We start from the raw sequence: 19,844 nt of genomic DNA, 5'->3' as shown, positions 1-19,844 counted from the left end.
TTTGGGTTACAAGTTAACACAATTGTCCTGTAACACAACAATGGCACTGCGAAGAGGGGGAAAAATTAATCTAAATTAAAACACACAGCAATTATCGAACTACAGCAGACGCCCAAAGGTTTGGAGCACGTAGCTGGCTTCGTGTGAAGTGGAGGATCTAAGCAGCGAGACGTGCCGCCGAGGTGCGCCACGGACCTACCAGTCATTCGCTACAATAAACAATAAACTAGTCGACTTTGACCCTGCCTTTCCCAGCTTCTGATGAATATTCAAATATATGACCTATTCACATGTAAATAAATTACGACCATGTCGAATGCCACCCCCATGAGGTGCGAACGCTGGAATTGCCTGTTGCGTCCGCAGCCGCGCCTCCCGACACTTGATGGAAGCCGCATCCCCATCTTTATAAATAGTTTTTCCTTTAAGTCCACGATGTAGTATAAAATTTAAAGATGGTGACGGTAGACTATCCGTGCACATCTACAGGTAAGAAATACCAAAATGCAGTATTACATTTTATCAGTCCGAAAGACATATAGTAAAAGTACTAAATAGTTTATAAAGGTGTCAGCAAACCCATGTTTGCTAGCTTAACTGATATAGCTAATGCGCTGCAAATATTTACCTGGATATATGTCGATAGTGCAGGATGATTCCCACCTCTGGTACCAAAGGTCCTGGATTCGTATCCCAAGTATTTGAGCAGTTTCCTCCGGGATTAATGAAGTCTTCTGATTCTGATGACGTGAAGTATATGATGGTTCGCAAGAATAAGTGCAGTGATAACCATGGCATGTAAGGATTTTATTTGATGGTGCGTAATAGATAAAACGCAATCGGTCATATTCCATCCATCCAGCTTTTATACGGCGTATTTATCATATTTATTAATGTTCATTTAGCTGATTCCCCATTTACATGGGAAGATATACCCATTTAGCCCGGTGCACTACTTGGGTAATGTGGTTTAAACTGGAATGATAGAATTTAACCTGTTAGGTGCCAGTATTTGTTACACGTCAGGGGTCATAACGAAACCCAGAACAGAAATGTCAGTGCATTTCTCTTTCAGTCGTGCAATTTGGCGTTTGTGCAGCTATCCTATGGTAACACATTCAACAAACTTATTTCCCCTTAGATGATGTAAAACAGAAGCTAGAGGTAGTTCAGTTGAGTCTCAGGTGGAACCAAAATTTAAAACATCTTATGCTGGGTGTTTGTATGTTTGCTGTGTGTGCAAAGTCCTTGGAGAGAATGTAAGCTATGTATTCTTGTGTGTGTTGTCTGTGTATGGCCTTCACACACATACATTTGCACAGAGGGATGTATTGTTTTGTGTTCAGGCTTTAATCAGGTAGGCCTTCACCAGTGTTGGGGAATAACTAGTTAAAATTACTGAGAAACAACATATAATCAAATTATAGTCATTAATCAAAATGTTGGGGATTACAAATGGGTTACGTCCGAATATATTTTTTTTCGGTAAAAGCTATATATGTAGAATATTTCATTCATCCTGTTGCTTTGCACCTTTTTGCCATGCAGAAATGTATTTTGGCATATTTCCAGAAAGAGACTTTTCAGAATTATTGCCCAGTTTAAAACATTTATTAGAAAATAATTCAAAAGTAATCAAATGTAATAAATCACATTACTTTGATGAAGTAATCAGAATAGTTACATTACTTATTACATTTTAAACATGAACTAGTAATCTGTTACATGTTCTTTGTACATCTCTACACTTGCCATCACACTTATAAAACATACAGGACACAGGTAGTCCTTCACATTTAGATAGGTGCATTTGTTCATGGTGTAGATGTTCACTTGTAATATGTAACATATGTGTACATCTGCATAGACTACCACAGTATAGACTACTACAGCTAAACTCACATGTGCTTTAGGTCATTATGTAGCTGGAGCCACTGCTGATTTATGCAAAATGGTCAAACACGGATAGGCTGCATCTGGAGACGCATGCAAATTGTCCCTCGTCAGTCCGGTGTGACCACTGAGAAAAGGATGGACCCAGACCTTCTCTACCTCAGTGGGTATTGAGAGAATTTGAATTTTAGCCTTCTTGTCTGCAGTGGAAGAAGGAAAGGAAGATCTGAAAATAGAACCTGTAAGGTCACTTTTTTTATACAGGTAAAGACAAACCGTCTGCATACTGTTCCTCTACTTTATGAATATAGATTTAATTGGTAAATCGTGAGAAAGGATTGATCGGGGTAAATACATTGGCACTAATATGGGAAGATGTGGACATTTGAATCTTACAGATAAAGTAAATGCCAGAGAGAGAGTGAGAGAGATCCCATGCTAAACAGGAGATGGGGACACCCTGAATCTTATGAATATTGTAACAGGAACTCTTTGGAAAAATTTAGGAGTTAAATTCATTAGATGGGGGATGTTTCTGTGAGACCTTTTAGTAAAATTAGCAGCTTTTGTTATTGCAGGCATTGAAATGAGCTCTGAGCCGGAGGAAGCAGCTCCATCTCACGACAAACAGCCAGGTGAGAAGAGTTCCCAAGTCAGAAATCACAGATTGTCTATTAAACAGGGCGCTGCTGTGCTTTGTGGGATTGTCATTTTCATCCTTTCAGGGATGCAATAATATATTAAAACTGATTTTTGTACTGATTTATTTTTAACACGAGTACTAGGTTAAATTAACTGAATTAAAAGTTAGGTTATAAGTAAACTGAAATATGCTACCAATTAGCAATTCTGAATTTTTAAATAATTATTAATTATTCAATGAAAAGCGAACAATATATTCAGTCAGAAAAAAATATGTATATTCTTTGCTTGACAGAATAGAAGATTTGAGATATAAAAATATGTACAGTAATATGGTATATAGATAGTTGGTATGGTATTGGTATCTCTTTTAAATGTTTTTTAAATTGCATGAACAGTAAGGAAGTTGCGACCTCTGAAGTGAGTAAACACAGAGACCAGCATGTACTCAAAAGGCTATTTGCTTTGCGTGGTGGAAGCCTTGTCTTTTCAAGAGAAAGTTTACGTGTTTAATTGGCTGTTTTTTTCTTTTTTCATAAGTATATTCTATTTAAAAAATAAATCTGTTAGGACCATGATGCAAATGGGACCTCGGTGTCTATTTCTGCTCTCTCAGCATGACTCACGTGGGATCTCTGCTCAGTCTCCTGGAACATCTGAGCCCTCTGTTCAATGTAAAACAGAAACATGCAGAAGTTCAAGCCATTTGCTGTGAAATGCTTGTTGTTACATTGTGCTTTTCACAAAAAATGTGAGAAAAATGGTAACAATGGACATGGTCTTAAATTGAATAACTCATTGCAGCTATGCCATTTCTTGGTTTGATGAAGTTAGGGATTGGTTATGTTCAGAGTTGGGTAATTCAGGTCCAGAAAGTCCAGCCCGGGATTTTGTTCCAACCAACCAGTTGAGTACTCTGTGAATGTGACTCTTTATGTTTAACTGGTTGGTTGAAACAAAATCCCAGTCTGGACTTATACTCTCTGGACCAGAATTACCCAGCTCTGGTTATGTTTAGGTTAAGCTAAAGTTAGAAACATGGATGTTAGTTCACTGTGGAGGGTAGCATTAGATTAGAAGTAGTTTAGTATTATGTCAGGGTTATTATTTTTAAGTAATTATTGTGGTGGTTAACGTTTGGTTAGGATTACGTTCTGGTTAAGTTAGAGCAATGGACCTTGAATATTGTTTGGATGCACATGACAGTCTATCAGCAATAGGAGGACATTTGACAGTAAATTCACCCTCATGACCTTGCTGGCACTCCAGTGGCAATCCTGGGCTCAGGTGAAGAGCATCAAGTCATCAGAATACAATGCACAGGACTCTCATGTACAGACAAAAAGGGCTGCCAGTGTTTAAGTAGCTGAAATTATTGGTGAAGAAGGTGGATGTTAGAGAGGAAATCACACCGATGCGTGGATGTGCTTCTCAGTCCCGTCTTTAGTGTGAATCTGAGAGTCCCCCCGTACTGTGAGAAGTTCAGCTGCCCTCCACCTTGCGTATCCCAATGATCCCCACTGTTTGCTTTTTGTGAGTTCAGGCAGCCTGTAATCTCACTGTGTCCTTTCATGTTCCTACGTCCTGCTCCATACAGCCCAAGGACTGACAATGCTGCCCTACTGTTCATCCTGTTGAGTAGCTCACAGATTACAGGAAGTAGTTCACCTCGTCTTCCTGCTCCCGGAGTTTGACAGCTCCGCCTTATCCCGGCTGCTTGCTTGGAAGCCTGTAAACATGTAAATGTGGTGGTCTCCGCATGGTTGCCACGGTTACATGCTCCTGCCTATTTGCATGAGCCCCTGGTTTCCATACTGTGACACAGTGGTAAGAAGCAAAGCATTTCCATATTGGAAGAGCAGCAGCTCCCTGGCCTGCCACGTCCCCCCAGCTCCCTCATTTGACATTCAAATGAAGTCAATTACTGCTGTTATCCCCGACCAAGCCCGAAGCTTAACTATAACTAACCAAACAAAATATAAGTCTTTCGACATGTTTAGTTTTTTATTGCAGTCACATTTTTTTAATAAAACGAGTTTCCCCTTGTGGGGACCGAAAAAATGTTCCTACCAAATATATTCTGAATAATATTCCAAAATAACAGGTTTTTATCACACTGTGGGGACATTTGGTCCCCACAATGTAATATATACATGCCCACACACACACACAGACACACATAATTATTTAACCTAAAATATTTTATTATTGGTGCTCAGTCTTTACTTTTATTATCACATCATGTTTTCATTAAAATCTGAAACACTTCCCTACTTTTCTCATTTTATTAAACTTAATTTATTTTATTACATTTTATTAAACTTAATTAATTTATTACATTATTATTAATTCAGTTATTAGTCACAATTAATTATTCAATCAATACTTTTTAAATTGCTTGTATAATTCTGCTTGAAGTACTCAGTCTTTATGTTTTATTTGAAAAACAAGATACAGCCACAGAAAAACTTAAGAGACCACAGCACAATTTTTTGTTTCATTCACTTTTCAATTTATGGATGTGCGTCTGTGAATAATATATACTTTTCTGCAAACTGCAGTCTGGTTTCTCATTAATGAAGGGCTTCTTTCTTGATTTATTTGACCTCAGTCCTGCTTCTAGGAGCCTGATATGATCTGTCCTACCAGTGCACCTCCCACCTGCACTTAATGTTTCCCATTCCTACTGACGGTCACTTGATGTCATCCTACCATTCATGAGAAAAAGTCGGATAAGTTAGTGGTCATCTCTGCCATTAGAAAGCCTATTACCTGACTGGTTTCTGGTCATTCCCAGCGTCTTCTGCTTCACCTTATTTTTATTTTTGTTTTGCTTTCATGTTCAAATTTTCATCTGGCTGCTCAGCGTAACCTTCTGCCGAACTACAGCAGAACTGCAATTAAACCATGATTTAAAAATGCAGATTTGCTTAAAAATATAGAGCGGTCTCTTATGTTTTTTCCACGGCTGTATATAAAAAGGAAGATGAGAGTCAGGGAAAAACTTTAAGGTTGTCATAGTTGGGATTGGGGTTATGCCTATAGAAATAAATGGAGAGACCTGAAAAAGATATAGACACCTAATCTGTGTGTGTGTGTGTGTGTGTTTGTGTGTGTGTCTGTGTGTCTGTGTTTGTATGTGTGTGTGTGTGTGTGTGTGTGTGTGTCTGTGTGTGTGTGTGTCTGTGTTTGTATGTATGTGTGTGTGTCTGTGTGTCTGTGTGTCTGTGTGTGTGTGTGTGTGTGCCCTGCAATAGGCTTGTGCCGCACCCTGGGTTATTCTCTGCCTTTTGTCCGTAGCTTGCAGGTTTGGCTCTGGACCCACAGAAAATGGATGGATGGATGGATTCAGATATATCAATTATGTGAAATTGGAAATTAGCTTTGAAAGGTTGATGGACATTGAAGAAATGCAAATATTCCTCAAAGAATGGTGGCATTGATAATTAAAAATAAAGACAGCAGAGGGCGTAGTGATTAAGGCACAGCAATCAAATACTGTAATGGCTCGCAGGCGGGTAATGAGCAGTGTCTGTGTCAAGGTAAAAGTCAATGTTTTTCTTTCCCCCTAGATGAACAAAATGAACAAAATGGTCTGGAATTTACGAGACAAGTAAGTGCATTTTGCCGATCAGGGACTGAAATGGAGAAAGATGCCTGAGAGATGAGGTCAGAGCGCTACACTGATCAGGTGTCAGACTGTGAAAGGGGTCACAGGTCACACGGGAGAACAATGAGGCGCTTTTCCTCTTCAGATAAAGGCCGAAGTCACCAGTGACTCTTCAGACTCGGCCAGCTCACAGAAGCCGCACGCCCCGCCGCGGGACGCCGCCGTGAGCGGAGGTCAGCTGACAGGGGTACGACACACACATGCCGCCTGGGCCCCTGCGGACACTCACAGGCAGTGACTGTCCCCAATCCCCAGGAACTCCCCCCTCTATAGATATTCAGATGATACCACCCCCCATTCCATAGGATTAACACCCCTCCCCACAAACACCCTGGGGGTATGACCCTTCACTTCCTCGGGATTAGCACCTCTCCCTACAGACATTCACGTGGCACACCCCTGCCCCCCCGCCCCCCCCCCCCCCCTCTCTGTTTGATCTGGTATGCCCTGTCTCATGGGGGGGTAGCCTCTCTCTCTATTTTAGGCTCTTGAGTCTTGAATTTGCATGTTGAGCTCCCAAAAATTTAACAAAAACTAATCAGAAATAAAAGAGAAAGGGAAAGCAGACCGATATGTAGAGCATATGGAACAGTGTGTCTGGCAAGAGCTGCTTCAAGGTCTCATTCTATGCTGTTTCATGCCAGCTTTGCCAGCTGCCTCTGTTATCATTATGCTGAGCCGTAGATTACAGCAGTACTCTGCCTTTTGGGACCTGCTACCTCTGAATGTCCCGTTCAGGTCCCTTTGCTTGCATTCATGTTCCATCTTTACAGCCCCCTCCCTTTCACAGGAGCCCTCGCCCCTCCATCCCCTGCAGCAGCTGCTCCTGGTCCCCAGCTCACACCTCCCCTCCTCCTCCTTACTCCTGTCCCAAGTACAGAGCGGCCATCAAGGTTATTATTATTATTATCATCATCATCTGTATTATTTACTATGCTGAGGTCTACTTGCACATCCTTATCCCATTTAAGTCTTATTTATTTATTTATTGTTCACTTATTCCCATATTGTATTGTCTCTGTTGTTACCCTTTGCTATGCCCCCCCCCCCTCCCGCCCACACACCCCACAATTGTGATATGTGAATTTCACTGTGTTCACTCCAAAGAGATGTGGACAATAAAACTTGAAATTTGAAACGTGGGAACTGCACATTTCGGCCTCCGGGGGGCACTATATTAAGCACAAGCAAGATATTTAGTAACCTGAAGCAGATATTTTCCACTTTCCATGGACCAGAGGCCCCCAAATGAATGGTGACAAATGTCTGATCAGATAAATAACTAAGAACTGAAGACTGGGTTGAGGGGTCTCTTTTAATATGCACTATATGGACGAAAGTATTGGGACACGTCTTTCAGGTGTTTCATTCAGAGCCATTGCTACAGGGGTATAAAATGAAGCACTTAGCCATGCAGTCAGGTTTACAAACATTTGTGAAATAATGGGGTGCCACCTTTGCAATTAGTCAGTTCATGAAATGTCTTCCCTGCTAGATATCCCATGGTCAGCTGTAAGTGGTATTATTGCGAAGTGGAAACTCAGCCACAAAGAACATGTGAAATAACAGAGTAAAAGGCACCAACGCTCTGTTGACACAGGAACCACAGAGTTTCAAACTGCCTTTGGCATTAACCGCAGCATAAAAGAGCTTCATGGAATGGGCTTCCATAGGCGAGCAGCTGCATGCAAGCTTCACCTCACCACGTCCAATTCCAAGTGTCAGATGGAGTGGTGTAAAGCATGCCGACACTGGACTCTGGAGCAGTGGAAACGTGTTCTGTGGAATGACTTATCTGGCAGTTCAATGGATGAGTCTGAGTTTGCCAGATGCCAGGAGAACGTTACCTGCCTGACTGCATTGTGCCAACTGTAAAGTTTGCTGGAGGAGGGACAATGCGATGGGGTTGTTTTTCAGCGGTTGGGCTCGGCCTCTTAAGTCCAGTGAAGGGAATTTTTAATGCTTCACAGCATGTTAAGACATTTTGGACAATTCTATACTTCCAGCTTCGTGGGAACAGTTTGAGGAAGGCCCTTTTCTGTTTCAGCATGATTGTGCCCCAGTGCACAAAGTAAGGTCCATTGACACATGGTTCATCAGTAGATCAATACCTGACCTTACAAATGCTTCTCTAGATGAATGGGCAACTATTCCCACAGACACACTCCAAAATCTTACACAAAGCCTTCCGAGAAGAGTAGCAGCTGTTATAGCTGCAAAGGGGGGACCAGCTCCACATTGATGCCTATGGATTACAATGGGATGTAATGGCCTGGTGTCCCAATACTATTGTTCACACACACACACACACACACACATATATATATATATATATATATATATATATAGAGAGAGAGAGAGAGAGAGAGTTCCACTTTGGATAATTTCCCCAGGTTGAAAACCCCAGGCCTAAAATAAGCATGACTGTCATTGGTAGGTTGTTAAAGGCATGTCAACAATTTTTGACACGTTTGTTAACAATAGTGCTGACAGCTACTGTTTACAGAAGGTCTGTATCATTATTTGTGCCTCACAGAGGAGTCGGCAGCTAGATATAATAGTAGCTGTAATATTTGTTTATAAATGTAGAGACATGGTATTGCGACCTGTGCCTGGAAAAAGAGTCAGCTCTGCTCATTGTGTTAATATGTTGTTCTTATGTTCTCTAGCATTACTGCAGCAAAACCTGCTCTCTTTGCCCTCACAGTCTCAGTCTGGTCTACTTCAGCCCCAGCCTGGATTAGCACTGACACCACAGGTAAGAGCGCAGTCCTCTGACCACATGTTGTACTGGTCACATGATTAGCCTTCAGGTATGATGCACGTCACATCCCTGTCCTCACGCAGGCAGGGAGTCGGACAGGTCTGGCAGGGCCCTGTCTGAATGGCCACCCAGAGATGGCACAGGTACCCAAACACGTGCCTGCCTTGCAGATGGATGAAGCCAGTGAGCTGGAGGACCTGGAGCAGTTTGCCAAGGCCTTCAAGCAGAGGCGGATCAAGCTAGGCTTCACTCAGGTATGTCAGCACCGTGGCAGCCATGTTGAAGTATCACAGTATACAGTCTACAGTTGCCTAGTGTACTTTCTGCTGCTGTACACATTAAACTAACAACCATAACTTTACTCTAACTTAAGCATAACCGAATCTTACTGTGGAAGCTTGTGTTAGTCCAGACGAATGGCATGAATTTGATAGTTCACAATTAAAGCTATGGCTCGTGAACAAGGACCTCTACACACACTCCCACGGACACACTCTGCTGCGTCTTTGCAAGTCCAGACGCTGCTGCGTCTTTGTGTTCCAGGGGGACGTGGGCCTGGCGATGGGGAAGCTCTACGGCAACGACTTCAGCCAGACCACCATCTCCCGCTTCGAGGCACTCAACCTCAGCTTCAAGAACATGTGCAAGCTGAAGCCGCTGCTGGAGAAGTGGCTGAGTGAAGCAGGTAGGTGCCTCACATGGGTAGGAGTCCCGGGGGGGGGGGGGGGTCATATGGCAAAAATATCGTATCGTGATATTTTTCAGGCTGGATCATGATCCACAATCTTATCACGATTCTTTTTCTTGTTGGTTTTCATGACGATGTTGTTGCAGTATGACCAAATTAATTCCCCTATTTTAAAAAATATGGCCAGAAAACCTAAAGACAAACATTCCCTGCATACTCTTCTGGGTGTATAATTTTGAGGTGGCTTAAAAGGTCCATAATGTTGCTATTTGACACGTAAACCTCATATCTGCAAATTTTGCTAATAACTGTTGGTAGCATTGTGTTCGTTTTGAAAAATCCAAACAAGTACTGATGTCAAATTCTTTTTCGGGACCAATTCCTCCATGTCGCCTTTGCCACTGCCTTGCCAAATAGGCAATATGGTGCATGTTGGGGAAAGGGTGCAAAAGGGGGGGAGGAAGAAATCCAAGGCAGTACCTACAGTTTGCTGTTACCGTTTACTGCCATGTCGAAGCGGATTTTGTTGACAAAACGTCTTTACATGCGTGTATGAGCTGCAACACTGCAACTGCCACAATGTGCACTTTAGCACGATACTAACGATCTCCATAAAGGCAGCTCATGGAGATATTTTATTCATTCTTGATCTAATCTCACACGCCTAGTAGGAGTGATACAGGAGCATGTTTACTCCAAGAGGTGGTCACACTGCCCCCTGAAGGCAAAACTGTGCACCTGCACCTTTGGTTCAGTGACCTAAATTTCTCCCTCCTCTGAGACCCAGTAACCAGTGTGGCCCATCTGTTTAACCACATGACCACTAACACGTTTCCTGTAGTTGTTTTTTGTGGAAACAATGTACTGCATGAAGTGATTCCTCACAATTTTACAATGTTGAATTTCTATGCTTTCTGGCACGGTTGTTCAGATGCATTTCATGATTTTTTTAAAACCTACATTATTAAAGGTAGGGATTTAAAATAAGTTAGAACCAAACTGTTTCTTGCTTTGTTCATGCTATGATTTGTAATTAAATAATAATGAGGATGTGATGATGCCCCCCCCCCTCCCAGAGAACTCCACCTCTGACAGCATGGTGAGCCCTGCTGCCCCCCTGGCGGACGGTTTCGGTAGGAAGAGGAAGAAGAGAAGCAGCATAGAAGCCAGCATCAAGCTCACACTGGAGAAGAGGTTTATGGATGTGAGTGAGAGTTTCTCCATTCAGATCCCCTGCAGCCCATGGAGAAATTCAGCACAGACTTTCAGCATGTCTTGCTTGTGGTGAAGGATTTCTTTCTATAGAAGTATAATTGTGTAGAGATGTGGGACATAGGTATAGAGCAGGGACCAATCTAGGATTTGACATAAGGTCTAGAACTGCCTTTGTGTACAGCGGTGTTTCCTAGTCCAGTCCACAAGGACCCACAGACAGTCCACCGTGAGCTGGGAGGTAGCAAAAATGTGGACTTTCAGGCAGGGAGCAAAAACATGGACCGACTGTGGGTCCCTGAGGACTGGATAGGGAGATACTGGTGTAGAGATATGATATACAGGCATAGATGTGACTACTTACTAAATAGCTGGGTGTCACATGTGACCCAGAACCCCAAGCCAAGCTCGGAGGAGATCTCGCAGATCTCGGAGCAGCTAGCAATGGAGAAGGAAGTGGTGAGGGTCTGGTTCTGCAACCGGCGGCAGAAGGAGAAGAGGATCTGCAGCCCGGTTGTCATGACAACAGCAAAGCCACCAGGAGCCAACCCCCGACTGGTGAGTCCTCTCCCCCAAAACCATCGACTACCCCCTGGCTGAGTGTCCATACGTTTCCCTGACCTTTCACCTCATAGATCTTTCCAGGCTGTTGGACTTCTGTTCTGCTGTGATGCAGTCAGACTCTGTTTGTTGTCACCTGACAGGTATCCATCTTTACTACCTGTTTCAGGCAATCACCTCCAGGTCCTTCGGTCCACTTGCTGTAAACGGGGGTAAGTGCAAACTAGAAGGAGCCTCATGAACATTTATGATGCCAATAGCCACTCCTACGCAAGACCGTAGCCCGATGCTGAGTCTGCATTATCCCTTCCAGTGTCTTCCACCACCTCCCCCAGCGGGACCTCCCCCAGCGGGACCTCCCCTAGTGGGCTCTCCTCCGGCCCCATCACGCTGACCTCACAGGGGGTCACACAGTCCCTCAGTGCCACAGGGTTCGTGAGATCGCTGTTACACACATGCAGACACACTCTAATATACATTTATTCATTTGATTATATTTAATGATTAAATGTCTCCGTATGTATTGATCACCTTTGGTACCGACCAGTGCAGATACTCTGATTTCAATCTCAGTTTTCGTTTGTTTTCATTTATTTAATTTGTTTTCCTTTATAGACCATGGTACCGTGCATGGAACGCTCCATCCTGTCTCTACTGAAAACGTAAAACGGGATCTTTTGCTGCACAGTGTCCTGGAACACCGTAAGAAAAACTTACCTGGACGTCCAAGGAGGGACACTTTGTGCACACTGTCCCCATAATACAAAGGTTTTACATCCACTGAAGTGGCAAATTTCCTTTATCTGTGCATTAATCGAGCAAATTTTCAATATTTACTAGTTTTGCTTTAAAGTGGCAACGCTGACATACCCCAGAACGGCTTTGATCAGTTTGTGTCCACAAAGTTCTCTGTAACATGTATTACGCTGTGTTCACAAATACCTTAAGAATTAACCGCTGTTTATTTCAAGGTAAAAAGCGCATATGATGCGTTTATCCGTCCAATGTAAATAGTAACTTTTTTGTATTTTTATACTTTATTTCAGTATACCTTGCACGATATGCTTTCGAACGTTCAAAGTATACTTTAACGAAAATTAATAAATTCTGTGAAAACAGATCACTTGCCTCTCATTTTTGAACGGAGTTGGATATTCTGATATTGCTCGCACCTCATGTTAAAATGTCATTCATAAAGACACCCTCATCATGCCGGGAAATTTTAATTAGTAAAACGTTGCGGATTTTTGTGCAATGAGTTTTTTCTCCAGCAGGGGCCGCCGATATTTGCTCTGATGAAAAGATCCGCTGCTGAGAAATCGTTTTCCCAACCCAGCGCCGTCGTCGTTAACAATCGATGCTTTTCTCCATGGATATTTTTTAACGAATGCCATCCGGTTCTGACCGATCTGAGGTCCGCAGTTACCGTATCTCCTCGGCTGTCCGCTGAGAGAGGCTCCGCTTTGGTCCTTGAACATCAGAAGATGCCGAATATGTAGCGTTTGGCGCATGTGCGCAAAAGCATCGCGCCGGACGCGCCACGTTCCCCGATGGAGGCCAGGTACGCCTTCACATTTTGCACCCTGGACAGCTCTCTTTTGCTGATATTTTGACCATCTCCGGTGTTTTAGCCATGTGGGCATCCATTATTCCCTACACCGCTTCATGCTGCAGCTGCATCCTACGGCTACTGCGTTATTTACTAGTCGCCCTTATGTACTGGTGTTCACCATCTAAATAATATGGATATTTATTTTATTTTTAGCGGCGCGTAAGTGTACAAATTTATGTTTTCGTGTCACAGTGCAATTATAACGCAGTCGGAGTTCCAGTATCCGGCAATAAATTATTGCACGTATAATAAATCAGCTCCGGCTCAGAAAAAAAACAAGCAATAATTAAACTGACGTCTCGATGGCTCATTGTGTGGTCAAATTGAGGATGAAAAGTGAAGTTGGATTATAATAAATAGCAAATAAGCGGAAATCGACATATACTGCAGGAGATGCATACCTGTACCTGCCGAAGTGTTACGTTTGTGCCCAACCCTTATTAATGTTTCTCTTTCCTGCAGACAAATGTTTGCTAAAGTGATACAGTTGCTTAGCAACCGTCCCTTACATACTGTGACTAAGCAGCGATCCATGTGGTGCTGGGCTGCCCTCCCACACCTCCTGCCCTGGGTGGGACCACAGCCCTGTATTCCAGTGACCCCAGTGCACAGCTCAGGTCGGCAGTGCTGCCTCCCCGTGCAGATGTTTTTTCCGGTGGTGTTGTGAAAGTTTTTGGCCACTGGGTTCTCCCCAGGCTCTTGTGTAAGTATCTCCAACTTGGAGAGCAATGAGAATTTAGGGGTTATTTGTCAACGTAGGAATGAAGTAAGCCTGTATCGAACACAAGCTGTAGGGACAGCAGGTATGAGAGCAGTTAAACACACATGACAGAAATTAAACTTGGGCTTTAGAACAACAGGTTGTACTGTAGGTTCTGCTGCTGGGCTTTTGAGACCCTGGTTCTTGGAGTATGGTGTTCAGAACCCTACCGGTGTTCAGTCTTGCCATTCGGCAACACACTCGCATGCCCACCTGTTCAGTAATACATCCAGATGCATAACCCAAGAATGGAAAGATCTCTTTGTTTAAAGACCTTGCTCAAAAATCACAACATGATGAGATATCGCCGTGTCCATGCCTTGGTGGCCGTATTCAGTGGGACCTTTGCGCCAGTTTTGAAACGTCCCAAAATGTCTTAATGTTTCCCAATATTTCATAGTCTGAGCAGCCTCTGCCTTTGTGTGTGATGGGTGGGGCCGGCAGGGGAGGTGGTTCTGGTTCTGGCGGCACGGGCTTAGACGCGTCTTCACTGAAAGGCGTAGCGACAGCTGAGGCTGGACGGACCATTCCCCGGGTCGAGCACAAAGTAAGTGAGGCAGAATTTCTTAAAAGTATCACAGTGCTTGTTACCCCCGGTTGCCCAGAAAGGCTGCTCTCTGATTGGACACGGTTCCAAAACGGGGATTGGTTGGGATGTGCAAATGTTATGAGGTGGATCCGGCGGAGCGCAGGTGTGGGGCGAGTCCTGGCATACCTGTCCGAGGGTGATCACTCTCCCCTGTGGGGTCGCTTTCTCTCACCTGGAGCTCCTCGATTTTCCAACAGAAAGAGACCAGCATGAGATCGACTGAAGCTTTATCTCCTATTCGGAGTATAAGTATTTGTTTTTGTTTATTTTTGGGTGAAAATATAGGAGCAGACCACATTTTTGCAGATTGCTATGGAAACTATTAGTGATGGATTTTTTTTTTTCCCAACTTTGGTTTCAGTTTACGCAGTGAAGACATGACCTCGCTTCTCCTACAAGTGGCCGTCTGCTTGGTCGGCTGGGTCTCTGTCTACGCCCTGCTGTGTTTCCTGAATGGTCACCGTGGATATGAGTGGAACTGCCGCCTGGTAACGCTCTTCCACGGTGTCCTCATCGTCTGCGTCACGGCGTACATAGGCTACGTCGATGGCCCCTGGCCCTTTACGCACCCAGGTAAGCCCCTGTTATATTTCATCTCTGTTTAGGGATTGGTCCAGCCTTTCATTTTGACCTTTACTTTTGAAATTTCTGGTTTCTGTCACTTTAAATGATCTTGTTTACATTTTTTTTTCAGAATGAGTAACTAACATAAAACAGCTGTCTGCTTTAATTCTCGCAAAACTGTAGCATTATAAAAATTCTAAATGTACCATAATCAGGTATTGGAAACTGGACATTTTTCAGTTAAATTCCTCTAATTCAGTGTTTTCCAGTCTGGTCCTCGGGGATCCCTAGACGGTCCATGATTTTGCTCCCTGCCAAAGAGTCCACAGTTTTGCCGGGAGCTGAGAGGGAGCAAGAACGAGGACTGTCTGGGGTTTCAAGAGGAACGAATGGGAAACACTGCTCTAATTGGCAGTTCAGGTCAGAGAGTAGACTGTGTCTCTGTGCTGTGCATTTTGCAGGTACGGAGAACACACCCATGCAGGTGCTGGCCCTGGTGCTCAGCCTGGGCTACTTCACCTTCGACATGGGCTGGTGTGTCTACTTTCGCACGGAGGGACCTGTGATGCTGGCCCACCACACGCTGAGCATCATGGGAATCATATTGGTGCTCTGGGTGGGCGAGTCAGGCATCGAGGCTTGCGCCGTCATCTTCGGCAGCGAGATCACCAACCCCCTGCTTCAGACACGCTGGTTCCTGCGGCGGACAGGCCGCTATGACGGGCCGGTGGGCGACACGGTGGACCTGCTGTTCGTGGCGCTCTTTATCTTTATGCGCATCGGCGTGGGCGGTCACATGCTGTACTGCGAGCTGGCCTCCCCCCGCCCGCTGCTGGTGATGAAATGCGGAGGTGTGGCCATGTACCTCCTCTCCTGGGTCTTCTTAGCCAACATCATGCGTTTTGCCTACCGCAAGTGTGGTGCTAAGTACCGTCATTGGCAGCTTCGCCACAAGGGGGCAGAGGTCAACGGGCATGATGGGAAAGTGGAATAAAACAGCTCCATCGATTGGCTCCCTTTCAGTTCTAATCTCCTTTCTCCTTTTTCTATCCCTACTTTAAATCTCGCTGACGTAATGTGACCTTTTTTCATGTCATGTGACGATGTCAAGTCCCTCAGACTTGTTTTTTTAAAAAAATATTTTTAAGTCATGAGAACTTCAAAAGTTTCTAAAAACCACAAGCTACTTAATAAGAAGTTTTTGAATGAACCGATACTGTAGAAAAGCTTTTCCAGGTAGAGGACGTTAAGTTGAATTGTGTCTGAGACCATTTTAGGAACAGATCCTTGGGATTTCATTGGCCGTTTCCAGTAAGGAGGTAAACTGTTTGTAAGTCTGGACAATATTAAAATATTTGTGGCACCATTTTCTGGATCCATCCTTTGTGTATCTTTGAGTGTTTTGTTTGGAGAGGTTCTCCCGGAATGTTTGAGGGTAAAAATGTGAAATGTTCCTGCACCATATAAAACAGCTTTTCAAAAATGGTATAATGTACATAACATGAGTCCATCATTTTCTTGTGCTAGTGCCTTTTCAGTAATATTTATTATTATTTATTGGTCACCTGATTCCTATATTACTGCAGTTTAATCATGCAGAAAATGTAAAGCCAATTATTTTTAAATGACACTGGATATTGATTAAAATCACAACAGAAAGCGCTGATTTTTTTACATCTAAACTAAGGCTCAGTACAGGTGTAGTTGACGATAATTTAAAATAAGATCATTTAAAAGTGAACTGGTTATAAGCAGCTGTGAATACTAATTATTATTATAAATTTTTTTTGCATGTGTTGATATATAGCATAGCCTCTGTTTGGTTTATATGGAGCATCCTGTCCGGTGTGTAACCCTGCCTTGAGGATGTGCTGCCTTGGATAGCCCCATGCCCCCCCTGTAACCCAGGAGAAGTGGTTGCAAGACAGCTGGATTTATAGTCTATATATAAATGTTTCCCAATCTGGCCATCGGGGACCCACAGATATTCCACATTTTTGCTACCTGTGGCAGGGAGCAAAAACATGGACTGTCTGACAGAAAGCCCGGAGGAAGCAAAAATGTGGACTGTCTGACAGAGAGCCCGGAGGGAGCAAAAATGTGGACTGTATGCCAGGGAACTGGGAGGGAGCAAAAATGCAGACTGTCTGACAGGGAGCTCAGAGGGAGCAAAAATGAAGACTGTCTGACAGGGAGCTGGGAAAGAGGGAAAATGTGGGCTATTTGACAGGGAGCAAAATTTTGACTGTCTGACATGGAGCTTAGAGGGAGCAAAAATGTGGACTGTCTGACGGAGTTGCGAGGGAACAAAAATGTGGACTGACTGGCAGGGAGCTGGGAGGGCTGCAAAAATGTGAACTGTCTAACAGAGATCTCAGAGGAAGCAAAAACGTGGACTGTCCGACAGGGAGCTCGGAGGAAGTAAAAACATGAACCAGCTGTGGGTCTCCGAGGGCCAGCATGGGAAACACTGCTCTATATGAGACAGATCAGTAAATTTCCCCAAAGGGTTGTTTTCTGTGGCTATTGACTGTTGTATATAAAATCTGTGATCTCTTGGTTCTTTTAACCACTTTAAACAAACTGAACACGCCCCTCTCTGTCATTGCTGGAGGCTGTAGGAGTGACAGAGCTGAGCGGTCTTACGCCAACATGGAATTTTTAAGGGCATCTCTCCAAAGCACTCCTGATGGGGAATAACAGCCTCATATCCAAGCCGATCCAGAAGGCAACTTACGTTTCCTTTTCCCATAAGCCCTCCGCATGATGTAATTCTGCGTGGTCTCAGATTAAGAGCTCAGGATTATGAAATACTCCAGTATTTTAAATGTTTATATGCTTTTGGTCACTGTAATTTAGAACATTGCAATAAATAAACATTTATCTTATTCCTTGATAAACACAGTCATTATAAAATGACTTGGTTTTGGATGCATGTCTTCATGTGATTTTTACAGGGTTTTTTATTTAAATAAGTCTTGTTTTATTCTTAATGTAAGCCTGACTAGATTAATTGAGTTTATTTTAAAAATGTTCATTGTCTTTAAGAGGTGCACTTTCTTTGGTAACCACATCCTTCTTGTGACCATTGTTGCACTAATTCTCTATACTCATTAAGAACACTGAGACTTTATTCACCGGATTTTGGGACCTGTCTGCCGCTTCAGAGATTTCTTGTTAGTGTGACAACTGAAAAAGTATTGGATCGATCTTTTTCAAGCTTCAATGAGACATTGTATGGGTGACAAATTGGAAATGATCAAATTTTGAGACAGATCATCCCAAAAATGAAGCTGTGCTGCATAGTGATAGAAAATAAACAGGCAGTTTTGACACTTGATCATGTTAGCATGATAACACAAAAGTATTGGAAGGCTTTATTTCAAACCTTGAGACAAAGCACCCCAAAGTTAAACCAACGATGATGTGTCAGTAGAGGGCAGCATGACTGCAGATGACATTTGACCATGTAAACGTAATTAGTCAAAAGGTTTGCTGGAACTTATTACTACTTCACAAAACATCTAGATGAAGATCTGCACTGAATACCTGAATTCATTTTTTTAATAATTGCTCCAAAATTGCTGTACTAGGTGGCACCTGTGGGGAGGAAAGGGCAGCTGTAGAAGACATTTATCTTGTGAACACAGTAACTCTAAAAGTATTTGATGGGTCCTTTTAAATTTTGCAAACAGAATGTATGAGTAATGATTTACAAAGGGGTCAAATTTTGAGACAAATTAAGCTAATATTAAAGTAGTGCCATATAGTAACAACTAATGGTGCTTTTCCACTGGCAATCAGGAACCAGACCATAACCAACTCATACTATGAAGTGACACTATTACAACACGGTTCCAGCTTGCTATGACTTTCCACTGCACAAGGGTTGGCTCAGTAAAGGCATTGCTGGTTTGGAGAGTGACAATAACGTAAAACCGAAGAAAAACTTGTTTACTTTTCACACAGCATACATGATAATGTACTATGTGTTCATTTCTTCTAGATGGTCTATGAGAACCGTTGTGCTAAGTTAGCATCAAATGGTAGCCAGCAGAATTATCATTAGCTTGTGTTAATTTGCATTACAAATCCATTTCGTTCAGCCATTCTGTAGTACTTTTTCAAGTAGGAAATTGTGGAGAAAAGGTGAAAATTTCCAAGTTGCAAGTGATCGGGAATGCAATACACCATATTGTACAGAATCAGAATCAGAATCACTTTATTTCACCAAGTATGCTTCACATACAAGGAATTTGTCGTGCTGTGGGCATACATAGTTAGGAAAAACAGAAATTCAAGGTTAGAAGATATACAAATATACCTATACATATTCATATGTATACCTATACATACATATATATAAACAGATTCCTACACACACATACATACATATGTACATATACACTTGTGCACCCATGTATACATATGTACATACACATTCATATCCATACACTCACATACATACATACATACAGTACTACTAATCCATGCATATCACCGTAAACCACAGGTTCTTTCATGTCTCCGTGCATTTTGAGATGTGGTGACGCAACCAGCTTGGTTTAGTCACACTTTTGGCCCTGCTAGCAAGTCGCTTGCATAATTTGCAATGGAAAACCATCTCTACATGGTTCAGCTCAGTTCTGGGTGGCAGTGGAAAAGCGGCAAAAGAAAAGGACAGCCTCAGACACTTGATCTTGTTACTGTGATGACACAAAAAGATCTTTTGCAAACTTTGCAGACACATTGCATGGGTGAAATCAATCTAGAACCAGTAGTCAACACCATATAAAATTCTGACATTGTGATCAAATTGGAATTTAAAAATGTAGACGACATAGTTTTTTTTTTACCACAGACACAGACAAGTCTTGCCATGGACGTAT

At 42.9% G+C, this 19,844-nt stretch overlaps 2 protein-coding genes across 7 annotated transcripts; both read left to right on the top strand.

Annotated features, from left to right (window-relative positions):
* Window positions 1–290: 290 nt before the first annotated feature.
* LOC111851287 (POU domain, class 2, transcription factor 3L-like) lies at window positions 291–12,550 on the top strand. Of its 5 annotated transcripts, none has more exons than XM_023826050.2 (14): window positions 295–489; window positions 2,100–2,157; window positions 2,472–2,528; window positions 6,108–6,148; window positions 6,291–6,392; window positions 6,996–7,098; window positions 8,875–8,963; window positions 9,053–9,223; window positions 9,513–9,654; window positions 10,734–10,861; window positions 11,263–11,427; window positions 11,600–11,642; window positions 11,744–11,861; window positions 12,046–12,550. In XM_023826050.2, the coding sequence occupies exons 3-14, from the start codon at window positions 2,480–2,482 to the stop codon at window positions 12,086–12,088; spliced, it is 1,194 nt and encodes a 397-aa protein (XP_023681818.2). In that variant the 5' UTR covers window positions 295–489; window positions 2,100–2,157; window positions 2,472–2,479; the 3' UTR covers window positions 12,089–12,550. The 5 variants fall into 5 exon arrangements, with proteins under 5 accessions (XP_072557434.1, XP_023681818.2, XP_023681819.2 ...); XM_023826051.2 differs by having other exon boundaries at window positions 2,457–2,528; XM_023826049.2 differs by having other exon boundaries at window positions 1,914–2,157.
* Window positions 12,551–12,715: 165 nt separating this feature from the next.
* Window positions 12,716–16,323, top strand: LOC111851279 (TLC domain-containing protein 5-like). Of its 2 annotated transcripts, XM_072701524.1 has the most exons (4): window positions 12,716–12,991; window positions 13,505–14,349; window positions 14,753–14,964; window positions 15,417–16,323. In XM_072701524.1, the coding sequence occupies exons 3-4, from the start codon at window positions 14,769–14,771 to the stop codon at window positions 15,947–15,949; spliced, it is 729 nt and encodes a 242-aa protein (XP_072557625.1). In that variant the 5' UTR covers window positions 12,716–12,991; window positions 13,505–14,349; window positions 14,753–14,768; the 3' UTR covers window positions 15,950–16,323. The 2 variants fall into 2 exon arrangements, with proteins under 2 accessions (XP_072557625.1, XP_023681805.1); XM_023826037.2 differs by lacking the exon at window positions 13,505–14,349.
* Window positions 16,324–19,844: the final 3,521 nt, after the last annotated feature.

Source organism: Paramormyrops kingsleyae, chromosome 17, assembly GCF_048594095.1.
Source record: "Paramormyrops kingsleyae isolate MSU_618 chromosome 17, PKINGS_0.4, whole genome shotgun sequence".
In the NCBI taxonomy this organism is placed as follows: Eukaryota; Metazoa; Chordata; class Actinopteri; order Osteoglossiformes; family Mormyridae; genus Paramormyrops; species Paramormyrops kingsleyae.
The sequence above is the reverse complement of the archived record's forward strand: the minus strand, read 5'-3'. Positions and strand labels throughout refer to the sequence as shown.

Coding starts and splice junctions, on each gene's coding strand:
- LOC111851287 (XM_023826050.2), top strand. CDS start 2,480: ATGAGCTCTGAGCCGGAGGAAGCAGCTCCATCTCACGACAAACAGCCA. Junction 9,224..9,512: donor TCAAGCTAGGCTTCACTCAG/GTATGTCAGCAC, acceptor TTTGTGTTCCAG/GGGGACGTGGGCCTGGCGAT. Junction 11,428..11,599: donor CAGGAGCCAACCCCCGACTG/GTGAGTCCTCTC, acceptor TACCTGTTTCAG/GCAATCACCTCCAGGTCCTT.
- LOC111851279 (XM_023826037.2), top strand. Junction 14,965..15,416: donor CTGGCCCTTTACGCACCCAG/GTAAGCCCCTGT, acceptor TGCATTTTGCAG/GTACGGAGAACACACCCATG.